General features: G+C 41.2%; 2 protein-coding genes across 3 annotated transcripts in view; one reads left to right on the forward strand and one right to left on the reverse strand.

Moving 5' to 3' along the window:
- LOC135480775 (uncharacterized) overlaps window positions 1-19,218 on the forward strand; it is a 32,634-nt gene extending 13,416 nt beyond the window's left edge. Inside the window, exon 7 of one of the 2 annotated variants that reach the window (XM_064760699.1) lies at window positions 19,148-19,218. The gene's annotated coding sequence lies outside the window, so the exon portion shown is untranslated. Of the gene's footprint in view, window positions 1-4,830; window positions 5,111-19,147 lie in introns of those variants that run through there. The other variant, XM_064760698.1, reaches the window with a different exon arrangement.
- Window positions 14,807-15,253, reverse strand: LOC135480361 (spore coat protein SP70-like). Its single transcript, XM_064760191.1, has one exon. The coding sequence runs from the start codon at window positions 15,251-15,253 to the stop codon at window positions 14,807-14,809; it is 447 nt and encodes a 148-aa protein (XP_064616261.1).
- Window positions 19,219-23,505: the final 4,287 nt, after the last annotated feature.

Genomic DNA, 23,505 nt, shown 5'->3' on the forward strand with positions numbered 1-23,505 from the left:
TCTGTGTACGTATGAGCAGCATGACTTTGATATGATGTCAGGGTGTGTTTTACATTGCACATGTACATGAACAAGTTTCTTCATTGAGGTTCAGGACTGTACAGTCTGTCTGTGTACGTGTGAGCAGCATGACTTTGATCTGATGTCAGGGTGTGTTTTACATTGCACATGTACATGAACAGGTTTCTTCAGTGAGGTTCAGGACTGTACAGTCGGTCTGTGTTCATATGAGCTGCATGACTTTGATGTGGTGTCAGGGTGTGTTTTACATTGCACATGTACATGAACAAGTTTCTTCATTGAGGTTCAGGACTGTACAGTCTGTCTGTGTACGTGTGAGCAGCATGACTTTGATCTGATGTCAGGGTGTGTTTTACATTGCACATGTACATGAACAGGTTTCTTCAGTGAGGTCCAGGACTGTACAGTCTGTCTGTTCATATGAGCTGCATGACTTTGATGTGATGTCAGGGTGTGTTTTACATTGCACATGTACATGAACATGTTTCTTCAGTGAGGTTCAGGACTGTACAGTCTGTCTGTGTTCATATGAGCAGCATGACTTTGATGTGGTGTCAGGGTGTGTTTTACATTGCACATGTACATGAACAGGTTTCTTCAGTGAGGTTCAGGACTGTACAGTCTGTCTGTTCATATGAGCAGCATGACTTTGATGTGATGTCAGGGTGTGTTTTACATTGCGCATGTACATGAACATGTTTCTTCAGTGAGGTTCAGGACTGTACAGTCTGTCTGTGTTCATATGAGCTGCATGACTTTGATGTGGTGTCAGGGTGTGTTTTACATTGCACATGTACATGAACATGTTTCTTCAGTGAGGTTCAGGACTGTACAGTCTGTCTGTGTTCATATGAGCTGCATGACTTTGATGTGATGTGAGGGTGTGTTTTACATTGCGCATGTACATCAACATGTTTCTTCAGTGAGGTTCAGGACTGTACAGTCTGTCTGTGTTCATATGAGCTGCATGACTTTGATGTGGTGTCAGGGTGTGTTTTACATTGCACATGTACATGAACATGTTTCTTCAGTGAGGTTCAGGACTGTACAGTCTGTCTGTGTTCATATGAGCTGCATGACTTTGATGTGGTGTCAGGGTGTGTTTTACATTGCACATGTACATGAACAGGTTTCTTCATTGAGGTTCAGGACTGTACAGTCTGTCTGTGTTCATATGAGCTGCATGACTTTGATGTGGTGTCAGGGTGTGTTTTACATTGCGCATGTACATCAACATGTTTCTTCAGTGAGGTTCAGGACTGTACAGTCTGTCTGTGTTCATATGAGCTGCATGACTTTGATGTGGTGTCAGGGTGTGTTTTACATGAACATGTTTCTTCAGTGAGGTTCAGGACTGTACAGTCTGTCTGTGTTCATATGAGCAGCATGACTTTGATGTGATGTCAGGGTGTGTTTTACATTGCGCATGTACATCAACATGTTTCTTCAGTGAGGTTCAGGACTGTACAGTCTGTCTGTGTTCATATGAGCTGCATGACTTTGATGTGGTGTCAGGGTGTGTTTTACATTGCACATGTACATGAACATGTTTCTTCAGTGAGGTTCAGGACTGTACAGTCTGTCTGTGTTCATATGAGCTGCATGACTTTGATGTGATGTCAAGGTGTGTTTTACATTGCACATGTACATGAACATGTTTCTTCAGTGAGGTTCAGGACTATACAGTCTGTCTGTGTTCATATGAGAAGCATGACTTTGATGTGATGTCAAGGTGTGTTTTACATTGCACATGTACATGAACAGGTTTCTTCAGTGAGGTTCAGGACTGTACAGTCTGTCTGTGTTGATATGAGCAGCATGACTTTGATGTGATGTGAGGGTGTGTTTTACATTGCGCATGTACATCAACATGTTTCTTCAGTGAGGTTCAGGACTTTACAGTCTGTCTGTTCATATGAGCTGCATGACTTTGATGTGGTGTCAGGGTGTGTTTTACATTGCACATGTACATGAACATGTTTCTTCAGTGAGGTTCAGGACTGTACAGTCTGTCTGTGTTGATATGAGCAGCATGACTTTGATGTGATGTGAGGGTGTGTTTTACATTGCGCATGTACATCAACATGTTTCTTCAGTGAGGTTCAGGACTGTACAGTCTGTCTGTTCATATGAGCTGCATGACTTTGATGTGATGTCAGGGTGTGTTTTACATTGCACATGTACATGAACATGTTTCTTCAGTGAGGTTCAGGACTGTACAGTCTGTCTGTGTTGATATGAGCAGCATGACTTTGATGTGATGTCAGGGTGTGTTTTACATTGCACATGTACATGAACATGAACATGTTTCTTCATTGAGGTTCAGGACTGTACAGTCTGTCTGTGTACGTATGAGCTGCATGACTTTGATATGATGTCAGGGTGTGTTTTACATTGCACATGTACATGAACATGAACATGTTTCTTCAGTGAGGTTCAGGACTGTACAGCCTGTCTGTGTTCATATGAGCTGCATGACTTTGATGTGATGTCAGGGTGTGTTTTACATTGCGCATGAACATGTGTCTTCAGTGAGGTTCAGGACTGTACAGTCTGTCTGTGTTCATATGAGCTGCATGACTTTGATGTGATGTCAAGGTGTGTTTTACATTGCACATGTACATGAACATGTTTCTTCAGTGAGGTTCAGGACTGTACAGTCTGTCTGTGTTCATATGAGCAGCATGACTTTGATGTGGTGTCAGGGTGTGTTTTACATTGCACATGTACATGAACAGGTTTCTTCAGTGAGGTTCAGGACTGTACAGTCTGTCTGTGTTCATATGAGCAGCATGACTTTGATGTGATGTGAGGGTGTGTTTTACATTGCACATGTACATGAACAAGTTTCTTCATTGAGGTTCAGGACTGTACAGTCTGTCTGTGTACGTGTGAGCAGCATGACTTTGATGTGGTGTCAGGGTGTGTTTTACATTGCACATGTACATCAACATGTTTCTTCAGTGAGGTCCAGGACTGTACAGTCTGTCTGTGTTCATATGAGCTGCATGACTTTGATATGATGTCAGGGTGTGTTTTACATTGCACATGTACATGAACATGTTTCTTCAGTGAGGTTCAGGACTGTACAGTCTGTCTGTGTTCATATGAGCTGCATGACTTTGATGTGATGTCAGGGTGTGTTTTACATTGCACATGTACTTGAACATGTTTCTTCAGTGAGGTTCAGGACTGTACAGTCTGTCTGTTCATATGAGCTGCATGACTTTGATGTGATGTCAGGGTGTGTTTTACATTGCACATGTACATGAACAGGTTTCTTCAGTGAGGTTCAGGACTGTACAGTCTGTCTGTTCATATGAGCTGCATGACTTTGACGTGATGTCAGGGTGTGTTTTACATTGCACATGTACATGAACATGAACATGTTTCTTCATTGAGGTTCAGGACTGTACAGTCTGTCTGTGTTCATATGAGCTGCATGACTTTGACGTGATGTCAGGGTGTGTTTTACATTGCACATGTACATGAACATGAACATGTTTCTTCATTGAGGTTCAGGACTGTACAGTCTGTCTGTGTTCATATGAGCTGCATGACTTTGACGTGATGTCAGGGTGTGTTTTACATTGCACGCGTACTTGAACATGTTTCTTCAGTGAGGTTCAGGACTATACAGTCTGTCTGTTCATATGAGCTGCATGACTTTGATGTGATGTCAGGGTGTGTTTTACATTGCACATGTACATGAACATGTTTTTTCAGTTAGGTTCAGGACTGTACAGTGTGTGTTACTTTGGTGTGGTTTCATATCTCGTGCTGTGTATATATCTCTTTACTGTGGCAGAAGTGTATGTATGAGGTTGATGTGGTGTCATGTTTGGTGTCTTGCACATGTTTCTTCACTGAGGCAGAGCTGTATGTGTGACCTTGGTGTGATGTCATGTCTGGTGTCTTATACATGTCTCTTAAGTGACGCAGAGCTGTATGTGTGACTTTGGTCTGGTGTCTTGTATGTGTCTCTTAATAGATGCAGACCTGTATGTATGGCTTCGGTGTGATGTCATGTATGGCATCACGTTAATGTCTCTTCACTGAAGAAGAGCTGAATGTGGGACCTTGGTGTGATGTCATTTCTGGTGTCTTGTACATATCTTGTCTCTGAGGCAGAGCTGTATGTAAGACTTGGGTGTGGTGTCATATCTGGTGTCTTGTACATGTCTCTTGTAAGTGTCTCTTGAAAGAGGCAGAGCTGTGACTTTGGTGTGGTGTCATGTTTGCTGTCTTGTGCATGTCTCTTGAGTGATGTTCAGAGCTGTGGTGACTATTAGGCTGGCCTGATACAAGAAGACGTGTGTAGTTTACCAGCTAAAACATCATTTGTTTGGAGTTTTACTAAACTGAAATCCTGAAAACAACAGTCAGTTTATCAGTCACTGAACAGATAATCTTCCCTGATAACATTTTACAAATGAAGGATATTGCATTGATACTATTGTTTTTTTTTATTTATTTATTTATTTGATTCATGTTTTACACCTTACTCAAGAATATTTCACTTAACCAACAGCAGTCAGCACTGTGGTGGGAAGAAATAGGATTTGGGAAACTAACTACCCTAGGTAATGGAAACTTTTGTGAGAACATTTGGTACCCAAAATATATGACATATTTATTGTCAGTGTTTATTAGTGTTTATTTATTGAATACCTGTGCACAGTTTTGTGTGAATGGATCAAAAAGTGTCAATTTAAGGTCACTGTTCCAAGTTTTGAACGTGTGCAAAACATATATAATGTGTCACTTTAATTTGTGTTACAAGTAAATTTATTTATACTTTTTTTTTAGATTGGATGCTGTGCTGATGATGAGATACATGTGCATGTGGTTGGGGAGAGCAGGGACCATGGTTTGTGAACAAGCCACCATGGTTTGTGAACAAGCCACCATGGTTTGTGAACAAGCCACCATGTTTTGTGAACAAGCCACCATGGTTTGTGAACAAGTCACCATGTTTTGGGAAACAAGCCACCATGGTTTGTGAACAAGTCACCATGTTTTGTGAACAAGTCACCATGTTTTGTGAACAAGTCACCATGTTTTGTGAAGAAGCCACCATGTTTTGTGAACAAGTCACCATGTTTTGTGAACAAGCCACCATGGTTTGTGAACAAGCCACCATTGTTTATAAACAAGCCACCATGGTTTGTGAAGAAGTCACCATGTTTTGTGAACAAGTCACCATGTTTTGTGAACAAGCCACCATGTTTTGTGAAGAAGCCACCATGGTTTATAAACAAGCCACCATGTTTTGTGAACAAGTCACCATGTTTTGTGACCAAGCCACCATGGTTTGTGAACAAGCCACCATGTTTTGTGAAGAAGCCACCATGGTTTGTGAAGAAGCCACCATGGTTTATAAACAAGCCACCATGGTTTGTGAACAAGTCACCATGTTTTGTGAAGAAGCCACCATGGTTTATAAACAAGCCACCATTGTTTCACATTCCTTCACGGTATTGGGTCATCTTTTCTGAAAATTCATGCGCAGAGATGATATAAGATATTTAATACCTTTCTTTCTTGCTCCTGCATGTCTTTTAAGCATTGACAAATGTTCACTTTTTGCCAGTCTTGTCCAATTGTTTTTAAAACATAAAGTGATTATGATCAATGTTGTTCAAGCAATACCCATTTGCATGTTGATCATTTTGTGTGTGATAAAGTCATATTTGCATAAAGTCACAGTGGTAAAGGCAAACACCTCTAAAAATCGAAAGGCATCACTAAATGGACCACTTTCAATTATACATAAATATATTTTCATTTATTTTTTTAGATTTTTGAGAAAAGAGTTAAAGGCACGCAAACATTTGAATTCTGTGGATGATACTATCAGAAGCTTGGTACTCTGATGTCACAGGAAGGGTTTATAACTCTAATTACAAATCTAATTACAACACTGACTGTTCGAAATTCTTTTTATCCATCACTGGTAGATCACTGGAATAATGTTCCCAAAAAATCCTTTCTGCTGGTGAACATCAGGAAAAAAAGGTGACCTGACGTCAGAGTTCCTTGATACCATCCGTATGCCTTATAAAGCCCACCATAGTTTTCAAATATTTGAATGCCTTTCAACGCTCTTTAAAAAAATCTTAAAAACTACATGTAAATAAAAGTATTTTAACGCATAGCTCTTAGTTGCCACTTTGTAGAGCCTTTCTTCATAGTTTAGATTCCTTTGACTATAACAAGATATTCATAATTAGAAAGCTGTCAAATGTCGTGATTTATTTGTCATTCCTCTTCTTTGTACAATACAAATCTGCAAACGTTTTAGATACGTCCATGTACTTCACCCTTCATAGTTTTATTGGATCTGTTTAAACCTCACAGAAGTTTGTTAACCACACTCATGGTTAAACCTCACAGAAGTTTGTTAACCACACTCATGGTTTAAACCTCACAGGAGATTGTTAACCACATTCATGGTTTAAACCTCACAGGAATGTGTTAACCACACTCATGGTTTAAACCTCACAGGAGTTTGTTAACAACATTCATGGTTTAAACCTCACAGGAGTGTGTTAACCACATTCATGGTTTAAACCTCACAGGAGTGTGTTAACCACATTGCATGATTTAAACCTCACAGGAGTGTGTTAACCACATTAATGCCTCACAAAACAATAAGAACTTCAGAGAACTGCAACTTTGCAGGATGGTTTAAATGTAAGAGGATAGTTTAATACCTCACAGAAAGAATGAAGACTTCATAGGATATTTTTAACCTTGAAAGAGGATAATAATGTCTAACAGGATGATTTAAACTTCACAGGATGATTTAAACCTCACAGGATGATTTAAACCTCACAGGATGATTTAAACCACACAGGATGATAGAAACCTCACAGGATGATTTAAATTCCACTGAAAGATAGAAACGTCACAGAAAAGTTATAAATCTGACAGAATTTAAACCCAACAGAGGGATACAAACCTCTTAGGAATGGTATATTAACCTCACCATCATATGGCAAGTGTTGAAATCCGTTAATCAACCCAGCTTGTGGTGCTGAGGTTTATATCATACAGCTGAGGTTTACATCACACAGCTGAGGTTTATATCGTACAGCTGAGGTTTATATCGTTCAGCTGAGGTTTGTATCGTTCACCTGAGGTTTGCATCGTTCAGCTGAGGTTTGTATTGTACAGCTGAGGTTTATATTGTAGAGAACTCGTGTACATGTAATCCCATGTTGTGTGCCCTCTGTCCTTCTCCCTGCAAGTCTCCCATATGCAGCCCAGCATGAAATGTGAAGCTTAAGACTGAGATACTGACAGCATTATCTCCCTCAACACAGGTTTACTGGCAGGATGGTTAGTGTTGTGCTTACAATTTACATGTGCAACTTTTGTATGGAAATTTTGGACAACACCATTGCCAGTGGGTTCACATTAATGTGCCTCACTCTGCCTCAGCATTTGTTTCTAATAATCAATGAATTCTATTATCCCTTGTTCATACAAAATTCATTGCTTTTATCTACTATATGCATAGCTTTATTCGAATGGACCCCAATAGCAATTTTTGGGGTAAATGTTGATTGTACAGGCACACATATCAAGATGTACATGTGAATATATTTGGTGATGAGCCTGGTCTAAACAAACCCACCTGTGTATCACGGGTTAGAAAGGTCAGATGTGTGTGGCCAGTCTTTCCTGACCAATCACATGGTGTCTTACATCACACACACATTCCCAGCATTGGTCAGATGTGTGTGGCCAGACTATCCTGACCAATCACATGGTGTCTTACATCACACACACATTCCCAGTATTGGTCAGATGTGTGTGGCCAGTCTATCCTGACCAATCACATGGTGTCTTACATCACACACATTGCCAGTATTCATCAGATGTGTGTGGCCAGACTATCCTGACCAATCACATGGTGTCTTACATCACACACATTGCCAGTATTCATCAGATGTGTGTGGCCAGACTATCCTGACCAATCACATGGTGTCTTACATCACACACATTGCTAGTATTGGTCAGATCTGACAACAGTTATGTTTTCAAGTCTGTAACCTGCACGAATGCCTTGTAGAAACAGAATGTTCCAACTACACAAACACTGGCATGACAATGGATTTTGGTGCTCAGTTGTCTTCAAATACATTGATGTACTTGTGTATGTATGTATATTTGGGATTTTAGTATTCTGTGTTACTGCTTTTTCTTTTTTTATCTTTTTTAAGAACAAATAGTTTATTAATCAAGAAAATTATGTTTCATTGTTGTGTAAATCTGACATTTAATGCCTCAGAAATGTTCTTTTTTGTGTGTGTGTGGATGTGTTTTGGGGGACAGTGGAAGTTTCATGTAGCATGTTTTTATAGCTTACGATATTGCTAACACCTCATATAATGCGCTGGAATGTTCCCATTCATACGTTGTTCACATGTCCCAATCCTCAGAAAGGAACTTCACTATAAAGTTTAGTTATAGATATTACAAAAACGCGGACGCTTGCCGTATTCTGAATTGATTCCTTCTTCTCAATACAAGGGTTGAACGATTGTTTTTTCCTCTGCCATGGTTTGGTTTTCAGCAGGCCAAAACATTTTTAACCAGATTATCTCCCTTGACCCGTTGGCTTTGTCTATAAGTGAATTAGGTCACTGCGGTGATTATGAACTCTTATCACATGTGGCTTGGGAGTAGAGTTATTCATGTCATCTCTACATCGTTTTGTCTCTGAATCATTGCCATTTTCATTCAAGATGTATGTAAAATTGTTTTTTTTTCTTTTAGTTGTTTTTGTTTTACAAGGTTTTGCACGATACTTTAAGTAGAATCTCTTTGAGGAATGATCTTTCAACTGTGGAGTGCGAGTTTAAACCTGGGATGGGTTCCTTCTTTTCTCTATCTTACTAGTTCAGTGTAAGTCTTGGAGAAGACTCAACTTCATCAATTAAATCTGCCAAGTTCCGTATAAGCAAATTTTTTGTACAGCTACAAATGTATATAGCTGAGGTCAAATCTAATGTGAACTTTATTTAACTTTGTCATCCGCAGACATAACCATATTGTGGTGCTGTTCTATAAAGTGAAATTCTGTCCCAGCGTTATCTATTTCCGCTGGTCACATTCATATATGCGGAGACTTGTTGCTATACATTATAACACCATGTGATTTTGTAGGTATATATATTCATGCATGTAGTGTATTGGTTAGCTGATACCTTAACAGCTTTTCCTTGGTAAATTTTGTATTCTTTAACATTATTATATACATTCATATACATGTAGTCTCACATATATTTCTCGGAAATGACGCTCAAGTATTCTACCTTTGATGTGGATATTGCTGTTATATTATGATATTTCTATATTTACTATATTACGCATACATACCAATTCTGGCCAAAAGTGTTATTCATATATAATGGGCCAAATCACTCAACATTTCTCACCTATACACGCCGGTGCCAAGCTCTGTAAAAACACACCATTGTCTGCTGTTGCGCTGTGGTGATGGCTTCTTTGATTTACAGCACAACTATACAGAAATAGTGACGTAATTATACCAAAACAAGGACGCAGTGATGCAGACACAGTGACGTAATTATGCAGACAAGAATAGTGGAGTACAGCGCTAGGACCGGCATGTTTTAGACGGGTAATGTCTCTCATTGTAAAATTCTCATTCTTAGCTTGTCATAGATTTTGTAAGACAGATATGTGTGCATTTACATATATGTACATGTATTGTTATCGATTCTGTACGATTTGCTTATTTACATATGTGTTGTCATACTGCTTCTGTTGGAGGCGCATATTATAGAAATATAAATGCTCATAATTTTAGAGAGATCGGGCAGTGGTCTAATGGTCAGCAATGCTTGCCTTTTAGTCGATAAGACGCGAGGTACGGGTTCAAACCCGACCTTAGAAAAGAAAATAGTAACATCCCCCTCTATGCGATAGACGACGCTAGTGACATCCCCCTCTATGCGATAGACGACGCTAGTAACATCCCCCTCTATGCGATAAACGACGCTAGTAACACCCCCCTCTATGTGCTAGACGACACTAGTAACACCCCCCTCTATGCGCTAGACGACGCTAGTAACATCCCCCTCTATGCACTAGACGACGCTAGTAACATCCCCCCCTCTGCGCTATTCTACGCTAGCAACATCCCCCTCTATGTGCTAGACGACGCTAGTAACATCCCCCTCTGGGCGATAGACGACGCTAGTAACACCCCCCTCTGTGTGCTAGACGACGCTAGTAACACCCCACTCTATGCGCTAGACGACGCTAGTAACATCCCCCTCTAGGCGATAGACGACGCTAGTAACATCCCCCTCTGGGCGATAGACGACGCTATTAACATCCCCCTCTGCGCGATAGACGACGCTAGTATCATCCCCCTCTAGGCGATAGACGTCGCTAGTAATATCCCCCTCTAGACGATATACGACGCTAGTAACATCCCCCTATAGGCTATAGACGACGCTAGTAACATCCCCCTATAGGCGATAGACGACGCTAGTAACACCCCCTTCTAGGCGATAGACGACGCTCTTATTGTCGTTAGCGAAGTCTAATGTTCCTTGAAGACAACTTGTTCTTCACCGGTATGATGTGCATATCTGTGCGTCGCGCATGTGGAGAGTTCGTCTGTGGCTTGCCAAAGGTCGGTGGTTTACGCCGAGCATCTCCGTAAATTTTCTCCAGTATTGCGTTCAGCAGCAATCAAGGAACTATACATGTTCACGTTTGGAAGCATCCAGATCACACTGTAATCGGTGGTGAAGTGATATTTCAGCAGTATTATTCATCAATTTTGAGGCCACCAAAGGTTATGATATCCATTCAATGCTCATTCATACTAGTATATGTTTACTGACACGGACGGTTTATACCAGCGGTATCTGATTACATCACCGACTGTGTAAACTTGTCTTCCGTTAGCAAGTCCATATCCGAACACTGTTTCACTGTATATGTGTACACGTGCGCCAACATGTCGGTGAGGAATTTTGTGGCACTTCATCCAGTGTACGCGGTTTCCTCTCGGAGTAATGATGGTCGCTGTCGTATAAGTGGAATACTCTTGAGTACGGCGTAAAACACCAATCAGATCAATAAATCAATCGATTCGTGTTGAGCTGATGGCAGTCCACGTGATGTCATTACGGTGGTACATGTGTAGTGGAAACACTGTTACTCGCCTCGATATGCCTCGAAATTCATGTAACGTGAGATTTACAGTTTTTTACATATACTGGTATTCACGCGCCAGTCCTCTGATTCGGAAGGAAGTTTGCGTTGAGAATCGCGATTTCGCATTGCAGGAATTGTATCCCAGGATAACTCTCCTGAAGCGCGATTTCGCATTGCAGGAATTGTATCCCAGGATAGCTCTCCTGAACTGTACAGGAACTGTATCCAAGGATAACTCTGCAACGCTGTCGATTCTTTTTTTTTTCTATACATTCTTCCAGTGTTAGTTTCGTGAAACGAAATTGTGGAGTTTGTAACTGTCATTAATGAGCGTGTGTCAGGAGAGTTTCCAGTCCTTCCATGTGGTATGAGAGGAAATGAACATGTATGGCGAAATGGAAATCCTTAATTCTTCACGGGCGGAAACAAAGCCAAATGATGCAGTGTGCATTATCTAGTCGTGTAACACACTACTGTATTAGCAGGTATGGTTAACTTATGGTAGCATATCTACTGTGTATTTCTACAAGTAAGTGGACCCTCACGGGAAAATGTGTCCCCACCAATCTGGAAATTAGGGGAATAGTGCTCACCCCGGCTAAGACCCGACTCGCCATTCCGCGAACTAAGTTATCCCATTACTGTGTGGTGAACATCTGAAAATGACTTACATTTTGCTTTTTTCCTCTTGTTTGTTGTCAGCTTCGGCATAATCCAGTGTGGTACATCGTAGTTTATATATAGGCCTTTACATGTATATCCTCCTCCATAAGAGAATAAACGTTTCAAGATCTACATATGTTTGTTTTTGTTTTAAATTCCCCTGTTATTACAATATTTTCCACCTAGTTGGGGAAAGTGCCCTGCTTCTATCCGAGAATAGTTCCCTACCGCTATCCGGGAAAATTCCCCAGCCACTATCCGGGAAAAGTCCCCAGCCGCTATCCGGGAAAGGACTATACGTTTTGAACTTGGTCTCCCTGTCCGTCAATGGGTTCGTCACAAGACAGTTTTTGGAACTCTCTTATTTTTTCAAGACTTTTCACCGTATTGATTTGAAACGTTGTACATGGCTTCACCATGACCTGTTACAAATGAACAGTGTTACAAACGAGTTTTGGTCTAGTATTGGTCCAAATCAGTTTTACTGATTTTTTTACCAAAAGAGTTCATCGGTAAGAGCTCAGTCATTTTCAACAAGATTATGACCGTGTTTGTTGAATTTCGGCCAAGGACATGCACTGAGTACGAAGCAATGCTTCCAGAAGGCTCCTCGTTTGGTTGGTGTTTAGCGCCATAGTATACAATTGTACACTTATTACACGGCGTCTGTCTGGGTAATGGGTAGAGGAAATTGGAACACGCGGCCACCTTTTACCGGTGGTTGGCATACCTACTGACCCAGCTTAGATTCGATTTATTTATTTATTTATTTGATTGGTGTTTAACGCCGTGCTCAAGAATATTTCACTTATACTACGGCGGCCAGCATTATGGTGGGGAAAACCCATGACCATCCGCAGGTTGCTGAGAGACCTTCCCACGTACGGCCGGAGAGGAAGCCAGCATGAGCTGGACTTGAACTCACAGCGACCGCATTGGTGAGAGACTCCTGGGTCATTACGCCGCGCTAGCGCGCTAACCGACTGAGCCACGGAGGCCCCGCTTAGATTCAAGCCTCCGACCTCAGTGGCCCTAGACAGATCGGCCCGTAAAGAGCGAAAGCAACACAGGAGCAAACGAAAACTGCTGTGCCTAATGGCCCTCTTTTAAGGGGAAGTTTATGTATGAAGGCCGTTCCTCTTCGACCGACAGGCAATCTTGTAGGGTGTAGTTTATGTTGAAAGGCCGATCCTCTTCGACCTACAGGCAATCTTGTAGGGTGTAGTTTATGTAGAAAGGTCGTTCATCTTCGACCGACAGGCAATCTTATAGGGTGTAGTCTTTGTAGGAAAACCGCTCATCTTCGACCTGCAGGCTATCTTGTAGGGTGTAGTTTATATAGGAAGGTCGTTCCTTCTCGACCTACAGGCAATCTTGTAGGGTGTAGTTGATGCAGGAAGGCCGTTCCTCTGGCATCTAGAGGCAATCTTCTGGGGTAGTTGATGCAGGAAGGCCCTCCTTCTGCCACCTAGAGGCAATCTTCTAGGGGGTAGCTTATATACGAAAAGACCGTACATCTGCGACCTAGAAGCAATCTTGTAGTGGGTAGTTGATGTAGGAAGACCGTTCCTCTGCGACCTAGAGGCTATCGTCTAGAGGATAGTTTATTTGCGGAAAACCGTTTCTCTGCGATCTAGAGGCAGTCTTTAGGATAATTTATGCAGGAATGTTTCTTCAGCGGCCTGGGGCAACCTTCTAGTACAATGTTCGTGAATATGGAGTGATTCCCTCCTAAAATCAAAATGAATAAATAAATAAACAATTAAACTATTATTTATTATACATGTAAACAGGATTTTTTACTGTGTAAGAAGATTGATCGTATCTGTTTGGTTTATTTGTGTCAGTATCGCTGGGCAGTATAAACTGGATTCTCAGATAGCAGGCGATGACCTATACCGAGACGATGTTGATCTCATATTAACCTGAGCCGCGATGACCTGTACCCAGACGAAGCCGATCTCATACTAACCTGAGCAGCTCGGTTTCTAGGATTAGTGAGATCACATCAGACAGGTGACTGATACGGTTAATGTGTATTTGTTTCAGACTTACGTGTAGCGAGAACAATGACTTGTTGGATGAGAAATATTTGAATGCAACGGTTTAGGATAAGAAGCCATGACTTCGACGTATCCTCATTTCTCATCCAACAGGTCAGTGCACGTGGACTACCTGTGAGGCTAACATCCACGCCTGGTTATGCCGCTGACTGACTGACTGTATCTCTGAAGGACTGACTCTGCAATATATGCTTGCATTTGCAAGGGCAGTATGGCATTAAACAACAAACAAATCGATTCATTCATTTACAAAAGCAAAGAGATCCATGCTTCCGTCCGCGGATTAACAACAATTCTATAATTTATTCCTTGAGCTATCTGAATGACGGCTTATATTTCACGTTTATCTGCCTGCTTGATAACACTAATGGCTATTTCGTGGTTTTCTGAAGAGATAATATTTTCTAGACTCATTTTTAAAATCATTTGCTTCACCAGTTTTTTTTATGCAAAACTGAACGATATTAGGATTTGAACTCTGACATGATGTTGATTTTCTCAGAGGTTATATTATAGTACATGCATGTACTCTAGCGATGTTTACCCGAGGAACACCTGTAGTGAGTGTTACGCTTATCTGATGACCACTTGTGATAATTGTCTCGCTTACCTGATGACCACCTGTGGAGAGTGTCGCTTTTACCTGATGAGCACCTGTGATCAGTGTCACGCTTACCTGATGACAGTTACGCCTACCTGATTAGCAACAGTGATGATTGACACGTTTACATGATAAACACCTGCGGTAATCGTCACGTTTGTCTGATGATCACCTTTTGTGGCTGTCACATTTACACACTGATCACCTGAAGTAAGTGTCACATTTACCTCGTAAGCACCTGTGGTCAATTTCACGTCATGACAGTCACGCTTACCTGAAAAGGATATGTGGTGAGTCTCACGTTTACCTGATTTGCACTTGTGGTAAGTGTCATGTTGACCTGATGAGCACCTGTAGTAAGTGTCATGTTCACCTGATGAGCACCTGTGGTAAGTGTCATGTTCACCTGATGAGCACCTGTGGTAAGTGTCATGTTCACCTGATGAGCACCAGTGGTGAGTGTCATGTTCACTTGATGAGCATCTGTGGTGAGTGTCATGTTCACCTGATGAGCACCTGTGGTGAGTGTCATGTTCACCTGATGAGCACCTGTGGTGAGTGTCATGTTCACCTGATGAGCACCTGTGGTAAGTGTCATGTTGACCTGATGAGCACCAGTGGTGATTGTCATGCTCACCTGATGAGCACATGTGGTAAGTGTCATGTTCACCTGAGGAGCATCTGTGGTGAGTGTCATGTTCACCTGATGAGCACCTGTGGTAAGTGTCACGTTTACCTGATGAGCACCTGTGGTGAGTTTAATATTTGTCTGTTGAGCACCTGTGGTGACTCATGTTCATCTGATGTTGTGTGTCACGTTTACCTAATTTGCACCTGTGGTGAGTGTCACGTCTACATGATGACCAGCTATGGTGAGTGTCACGTTCACTTGGTAATCAGCCGTGGTGAGTGTCACGTTTACTTGTTGATCAGCTACTGTAGGGTCACGTTTACTCATTTTTTGTCCGAGAACTTTTATCAAACTGTGATACATTAATGCATATAACCAGGCAGAGTGAAACTACCTGTAGGCCTGTGTATTTACACAGTAACCCCGTCAAATACCACTGATACCTGTGCACACAATTAAAGACGTCTGTAAATTCACGGTTATGTTTACACCATCAGTTACCACATACACAGTAACCCCATCACAAACCACTGATATTTGTACACCATCAGTTACTACATACACCGTAACCCCGTCAAAGACCACTGATACCTGTGCACACAACTAAACACGTCTGTAAATTCACGGTTATGTTTACACCATCACTCACCACATACACGGTAACCCCGTCACTAACCACTGATACAAGTACACACAGTTAAACACGTCTGTAATGTCACGGTTATGTTTACACCATCAGTCACCACATACACAGTAATCCCGTCACTAACCACTGATACAAGTACACACAGTTAAACACGTCTGTAATGTCACGGTTATGTTTACACCATCAGTCACCACATACACTGTAACCCCGTCACTAACGACTGATACAAGTACACACAGTTAAATACGTCTGTAAATTCGCGGTTATATTTACACCATCAGTTACCACATACACACAAGGCTCAAGCCGCAGTGGAGGTATAGCGAGAGTTGGGTTCGAGCCTGTGGCCTCGTAGGGTTCCAGCGAGACAAACAACCTCTCAGAAAAAAATCAAACTGGCAGCGTACCTTCATCCATGAGAGCTGTGGAATGAATGTTCAAGTGCAAACTGTTTTCGTGTCTTTTTTATGTATTGTTCATTGTAAATGTCATGAAGCTAACAATGCCGCTGCCACGAAGGCTCGGCTGAATCGACGAAAGTTGGATTCGAACCTGCGACCGCACTCGTCAAAACCCAACTTTTATCAATTAAAGATTTTTAAAGAATATGATTCATTTATCTCTTTGGAGTTTTACGTGATACTCAAAAATATTTCACCTGTACGACGGCAGCACCATGTGCAACATTATGGTGGGAGGAAAACGCGAAGAGACCGAGATAAATTGGCCCTGTGTTATTCTAAGGTGGTAGGACACTAATTCCTAGGCCACGGAATTCCCTTAAAAACATGACTTTCGTACGTTATTTCACAAACATCAAATAGTATTTCATTTATATCTGATTGCTGTTTGAGCATGGCATTAAACTCACATTCGAAAAAAAGCGGTTTGTGTGAGTTGCAAATGCGTGTACAATAACTAAATGTTAAGCGGATGCGTATAAAGCCAAGCCCAATGTTTAACACTAAATAGTGTAGCCGTGGCCGTTTCTACAGGTTAGTGTTTTGCTGATAAAATTGCCTGCTATCAGCTGATGTCTTCAAGTAGGAAGAGAACAATAAACGTGACGAGAAAGGACAAAGTATTAGATATAGCACACATTTCCCACTGACCTCATACTCCACCGATTTCCACGGTTCGATTTCAAATTGATAAACAAAGGAAAGAGCAAGCTATTAATAACAAACGTGAACCTTTACTAAGCCGGCTTATTAGTTAAATTCATGACGGCTTGATCTGTAGTGTGAAGGCCTGTGTGGATTGCTGTGATATCTCTCAGTTTCTAGCCTTGATTCACTGAAGTAGCCCTACTGTTATCATGACCTGTTATTGGCATTTCAAGGTTACGTGTGACCATTCGCCAACTATCACACTGTCGTCTATGTCGTGTTTACATGACCTTATGATGGAAATCATGTAGCTGACACAATTCTCCAAAAGCTCACTTATCTGTTCATTAGCATTGTTACTTAATGCTGAAATAGCTCACTTACCTGTTAATTAACATTGTTACCTAATGCTGAAAAGGCTCATTTACTTCTTTGGTAGCATCGTTGTCTATTTCCCCAATAGTTCACTTATAATTTATTAGCATGGCTAATGATGGAATATATCATACGTAAAACTTTATGTTGGGGTTATTTTGTTAACAGGATCGTTTTCCCAAGAACATTGATAGGATAGGTTCACAGCAATGCACCAGCGCTATCTTGTAAAATAATATTTAAAGCATGACTTCAAGGAAAATTTGGTTCATTGTTAGTCGGAGGCCATGTTCTGTTGGTTTACAGGTGTGCGGGGTACATGTATAAATGTGAAGAGAACTAATTTAGGACCGGGTTCTGTTGGTTTAGAGGTGTGTAAGGTACATGTTTTCTTTGTGAAGGGCATTGGTTTAGGCCAAGTATTCTGTCTCCCCTAGCCATAACCTCAGTCCCACCTGACTACACGTGACAAAGTCTTAAGTACATGTACGAAGACTAAATGAATAGAGAGCGCCTAAAGTCCTGTTACTGTAATGGTACTGTAATGGTACAGTAATAGTACGGTAATGGTACTGTAATGGTATGATTGATATGCATTTCAATTGCTTGTTCTTAAGTTTATTACTATGCTGTACTAAACTTTTCTAAATTCCGAATTTATTACGACCAATTGTTATATGAATCTAAGATCTGCGCCCGTATTTGCAAACATCTTAAGACTGAAATCAAAAATTTAAACACGACTACAATTAAAATGTTTCGCTCTAGAATGCTTAAAATTTGCAGAATAATGTACTAAATACAATTATAGTTCCTTCATCGTTTGAGTTATGATTTAAGTCTTAAGTTGCTTGTTAAAAAACAGGACCTTGTCTAGTTTCATCAAGGTAAATAAGACTGGGGAATTTTGGGTGGGGGGGGGGAGGTCGGACGGACGGCTATCTGTCTTCCTCTCAACCTGCGCAGGGCAATCTAAGTGATGCTCTAGCGTTAACAACCTACCTATTTTGATTATAACGATGTTAAACATAAGGCAGATATCCGCGGCCATTCGCGGGGGCAGTGAACCTGTAACTTGTGGCTTTGATGATAATCTGTGTTCGGGTCAGCAGGTTTCTTCAAGTAGGAAAACAATCAGAGGGAGAAGGAGGGACAAAGGCCTTATTCCTCCTCGACCTTCAGTACTACTGCGCTTAGTTGACATATGACTGGTGCTTAGCGCATGTTATGTGCCTGATTGCTGGGTATTTACTAACTCCTGTACGGTTATACAAACGTCGTTTATCTAGTTTTTGATCACTCCCGACCTTAGACAGGCAATATGCAGATTCCCCAGTGTCGCTGCTCTCAGCAATCAGCTGAGACCAAGCTTTGCGCACCGTTACCTTCTATGAAGAACATACATGTACATTTTCCACACATAATGACGTTCAAATCTGTACAACATACTTCGGCTATTTGTCAAAATCGGTGGTTTACTTGGGCACTCAGGTTTAGCCGGGGCACTCAGGTTTACCCGAGGCAACCAGGTTTACCCGGGGCAACCAGGTTTCCTCCTCCCATAAAAATGAACGCCATCAGGCAAGTAAATATTTCCCCAATCAATAAATCATTTGAGTCATCGGATACTAGACCAGAATACGAACACAGAAATATTGAAAGGTTATCGCCTGTGTCACAGGATCTTCATTTACATCTATCAGCGCCATACGCGTGTATGTATATCAGTGCTGCTCGCTTTCTTTCGAGGGCTACGTACATCTTCCTCTTCATTCCACAAAGTCACAATGACAATGATTTATTGATTTATTGATTTATTTATCTTGATAGGTGTTTACGTGGTGACTACGAGAAGACTATCATTATAGTAAGAAGAAAACGGACAGAGAAAAGCCATGAACATTCACAGGTTGCTGCCTTCCCACGTACAGCCGGAGAGGAATCCAGCATGAGCCGGGCTGGAACTCACAGTGATCACATTGGTGAGATTCTCCTGAGTCACAGTGCCACGCTGGTACGTTAATCACCTCGGCCGCGGTGGCCCCGACAGTGTTGTCCATATGGGTTTAAACGTGGATTGACAACGCATTGTCAGACTTCATGGGATATTCGTGTGGGCAAGGGGAGAGACGCCCTTACGCTCTCGCTTGTCACGGGGATTCTCTGCAACAAGGGGAGATACGCAAAATGACTGCATTATATAAAAGCTCTTCTAGCCTTGGTAATGATGTATCTTGGTGTCCATTTTTGATCGCGACTTTCGCGAACCCGTGAAAAAAGAAATCTCGGAAGGCAAGGAACACCCACAGATGGACAGAACAGTGCAAGCAAAAGACAAATATACACTGTACTGTAAGTAAAATACAGATATACACTCTGCTGTAGGTAAAAAAAAGATACTGCACAAAAAATACAGATGGACAGAGTACTGCACGTAAAATACAGACGGACAGAGTACTGCACGTAAAAAACCGATGGACAAAGCACTGTACGTAAAACACCGATACACACACGCAGTGTACGTAAAACACAGATGGACACATGTACTGTACGTAAAACACAGATGAACACACCTACTGTACGTAAAACACAGATGGACAAGCGTACTGTGAGTAAAACATAGATAGACACATGGACTATTCGTACAACACAGATAGACACACGTACTTTACATATAATACAGAAGAACACACGTACTGTACGTAAAGCACAGACAGACAACCGTACTGTACGAAAAACACAGATGGACACACGTACTGTACGTAAAACACAAATAGACATACATACAGTAGGTAAAATACAGACAGATGCATTTACTGTACGAAAAACACTTATCGACACACGTACTGAACGTAAAACACGGATGGAGACACATTCTGTACGTAAAACATAGATAGACACATGTAATGTGTGTAGACTACAGATAGGCACACATGCTGTACGTAAAACACAGACAGACAAGTGTACTGTACGAAACACACATGTGGGCACACGTACTGAACGTAAAACACAGATAGACACACACACTGTACGTAAAATAGAGGTCGGGGCCTCCGTGGCTTAGTTCGTTAGCGCGCTAGTGCAGAGTAACGACCTCTCACCAATGCTGTCGCTGTGAGTTCAAGTCCAGTTCATGCTGGCTTCCTCTCCGGCCATTAGTGGGAAGGTCCGGCAACAGCCTGCGGATGGTCGAGGGTTTTGCCCGGGCTCTGCCCGCTTTCTTCCCACCAAAATGCTGGCGGCAGAAATATTCTTGAGTACGGCGTAAAACACTAATGAAATAAATATATAAAATAAATAAATAAAATAGAGATGGACACACGTAATCTACGTAAAGCACAGATAGAAACGTCATGTAAATAAAACACAGGTGGATAGACTTCTGCGCTTAAAACACAGATGGACAAACGTACTATACTTAAAGCACAGATAAAAAGCACAGACACGTACTGTACGTAAAACGCAAATGGACACATGCAGTATACGTCAATGAAAGATCAACACACGTACTGTACGTAAAACAGAGATACACACACGTAATCTACGTAAAACAGAGATAGACACACATACTGTACATAAAACACAGACAGACAAGCGTACTGTACGTAAAACAGAGATAGACACACGCACTGTACGTAAAACACAGATAGACACACGTACTGTACGTCAAACACAGATAGACACACGTACTGTACGTCAAACACAGATAGACACACGTACTGTACGTAAAACACAGATAGACACATGTACTGTACGTAAAACACAGATAGACACACGCACTGTACGTAAAACACAGACAAGCGTACTGTACGAAAAACACATGTTGGCACACGTACTGTACGTAAAACACAGATAGACACATGTACTGCACGTAAAACACAGATAGACACACGTACTGTACGTAAAACACAGATAGACACACGTACTGTACCAAAAACACATGTTGGCACACGTACTGTACGTAAAACACAGATAGACACATGTACTGCACGTAAAACACAGATAGACACACGTACTGTACCAAAAACACGTGGTGGCACACGTACTGAACATAAAACAGAGATAGACACATGTACTGTACGTAAAACACAGATAGACACACGTACTGTACGTAAAACACAGACAGACACATGTACTGTACGTAAAACACAGATGGAGTTTAATATTCCTATTGCTCTTTTTGTCTTTTTGTTTTCGATTTAAAACCATATTCACGTATATGCAGATAGATGGACCTACACTCACAAGTGAATGTTTGAAAAGATCCAAGTGTGTTGAATGTGTTTTTATGACCACATCGAACAGTACTGGTGTGTTTTAAATCCATAATGAAGGCTCAAATAGTATGTTTTCTATATCCATGGCGAAATATTCCATAAAGACATGTATACAATCAGTAGCCAGTTATTTAACAGGCCATTAGTTATGAATGATTCATAATAGCTCCTGGGTTTACTAAACAATCCATATATGTTGTTCAAAAATAAAGTTACATTAAACCTAACCCAGCTCCAGGATAGTCTTTGTATATTCTGACTGCGTATACTATGTTAATGTCGTGTCCTCGTCATAACATTACACAGGCTTGTTATACGTCAGCCCTACTCGTCTATGTAAACGAGCACAAAAATTCCTTCCTAAATGTAGGTCACGTGATACAAGCTCAAATCTCCACGTCATGTTTATATAAATGACCATTCAAGTCCAGCTCATGCTGAGCTCCACTTTGACCGCAAGTGGGAAGGTCTGCCAACAGCCTAGGTTTCCACGGGGCTCCGCACGGTTCCTCCCACCATAATGCTGACGGCTGTTGTATAAGTGAAATATTTTGAGTACGGCGTAAAACACCAGTAACATAAATAAATATATATACGACCAAAAACGGTCACAGTCCATTAAAATTGAGACAAATCCGTCCCTCCCTTACTGACGAATCTGTAAAAGGCAGGATTTTCTGGAGGGTCAACTCTCTCTTCACTGTGATAAATTCTTCCTTAGTTCCGTTCTTTTCCTCTGACAGAGAGAACCTGTACTCTTTACACCAAGTAAAGGAACCGAGGTAAGACTGATTCAGTGAGAACCATGACCGACGTACGAACGGGGCGTAACATACCCGATTGCAATAACCGTTATCTTGAGAATTCTCTTCAGATGACGTGGGAACTACAACAACTTGTTCTATTCACCAGGCCCACACGAGAGAGGTTTAGTCGCCTTTCACGGTAATCTTGCCTACAGGGATGATGTCTTATACTGCTCATCAGGCCCACACTTCTTAATCTGTAACGTCTGATAAATTGCTAGAGGGCGTGGGATTTGCTACTATTCTACTAGAAGCATGTACATGAACGGTAAAGTCTTCCAGCAACCTGCGGATGGTCGTAGGTTTTTTTCATTATATATATATATATATATATATATATATATATATATATATATATATATATATATATATATATATATATATAGTGAGAGTTTTTTAGGAGCAGAAGTGTTACCTGGCTATAATTGACCCTTTGCTAATGTCGGACCGTAATGATATTATGAATTCTTCAGCTGATACACAGTACATGGCAATAACGTGTAACTGATACACAGTGCATGGAAATAACGTGTAACTGACACACAGTGCATAGCAATAACGTGTAATTGATGCACAGTGCATGGCAATAGCGTGTAACTGATACACAGTACATGGCAATAACGTGTAACTGATACACAGTGCATGGAAATAACGTGTAGCTGACACACAGTGCATGGCAATAACGTGTAACTGATACACAGTGCATGGCAATAACATATAACTGATACACAGTACATGGCAATAACGTGTAACTGATACACAGTGCATGGAAATAACGTGTAACTGATACACAGTGCATGGCAATAACGTGTAACTGATACTCAGTGCATGGCAATAACATATAACTGATACACAGTGCATGGCAATAACGAGTAACTGATACACAGTGTATGGCAATAATGTGTAACTGGTACACAGTGCAGGGCGATAACGTGTAGCTGATACACAGTACAGGGCAATAACTTGTAACTGATACATAGCGCCTGGTATAAGCAATGTTTGCCTCCAGCATATTTTAAAGCAAAAGCAATATAGTTGTATACCGTAACAATTTTTTGTATAAGTTAAAGCGACTGAGTAGGAATGATGTGATTGAGTAATCTGT

Source organism: Liolophura sinensis, chromosome 13 (genome assembly GCF_032854445.1).
Source record: "Liolophura sinensis isolate JHLJ2023 chromosome 13, CUHK_Ljap_v2, whole genome shotgun sequence".
Lineage (NCBI taxonomy): Eukaryota > Metazoa > Mollusca > Polyplacophora > Chitonida > Chitonidae > Liolophura > Liolophura sinensis.

What these genes read in the sequence shown, in the direction of transcription:
- LOC135480361 (XM_064760191.1), bottom strand. Translation starts at nt 15,253, where the DNA reads ATGACACTCACCACAGATGCTCCTCAGGTGAACATGACACTTACCACA.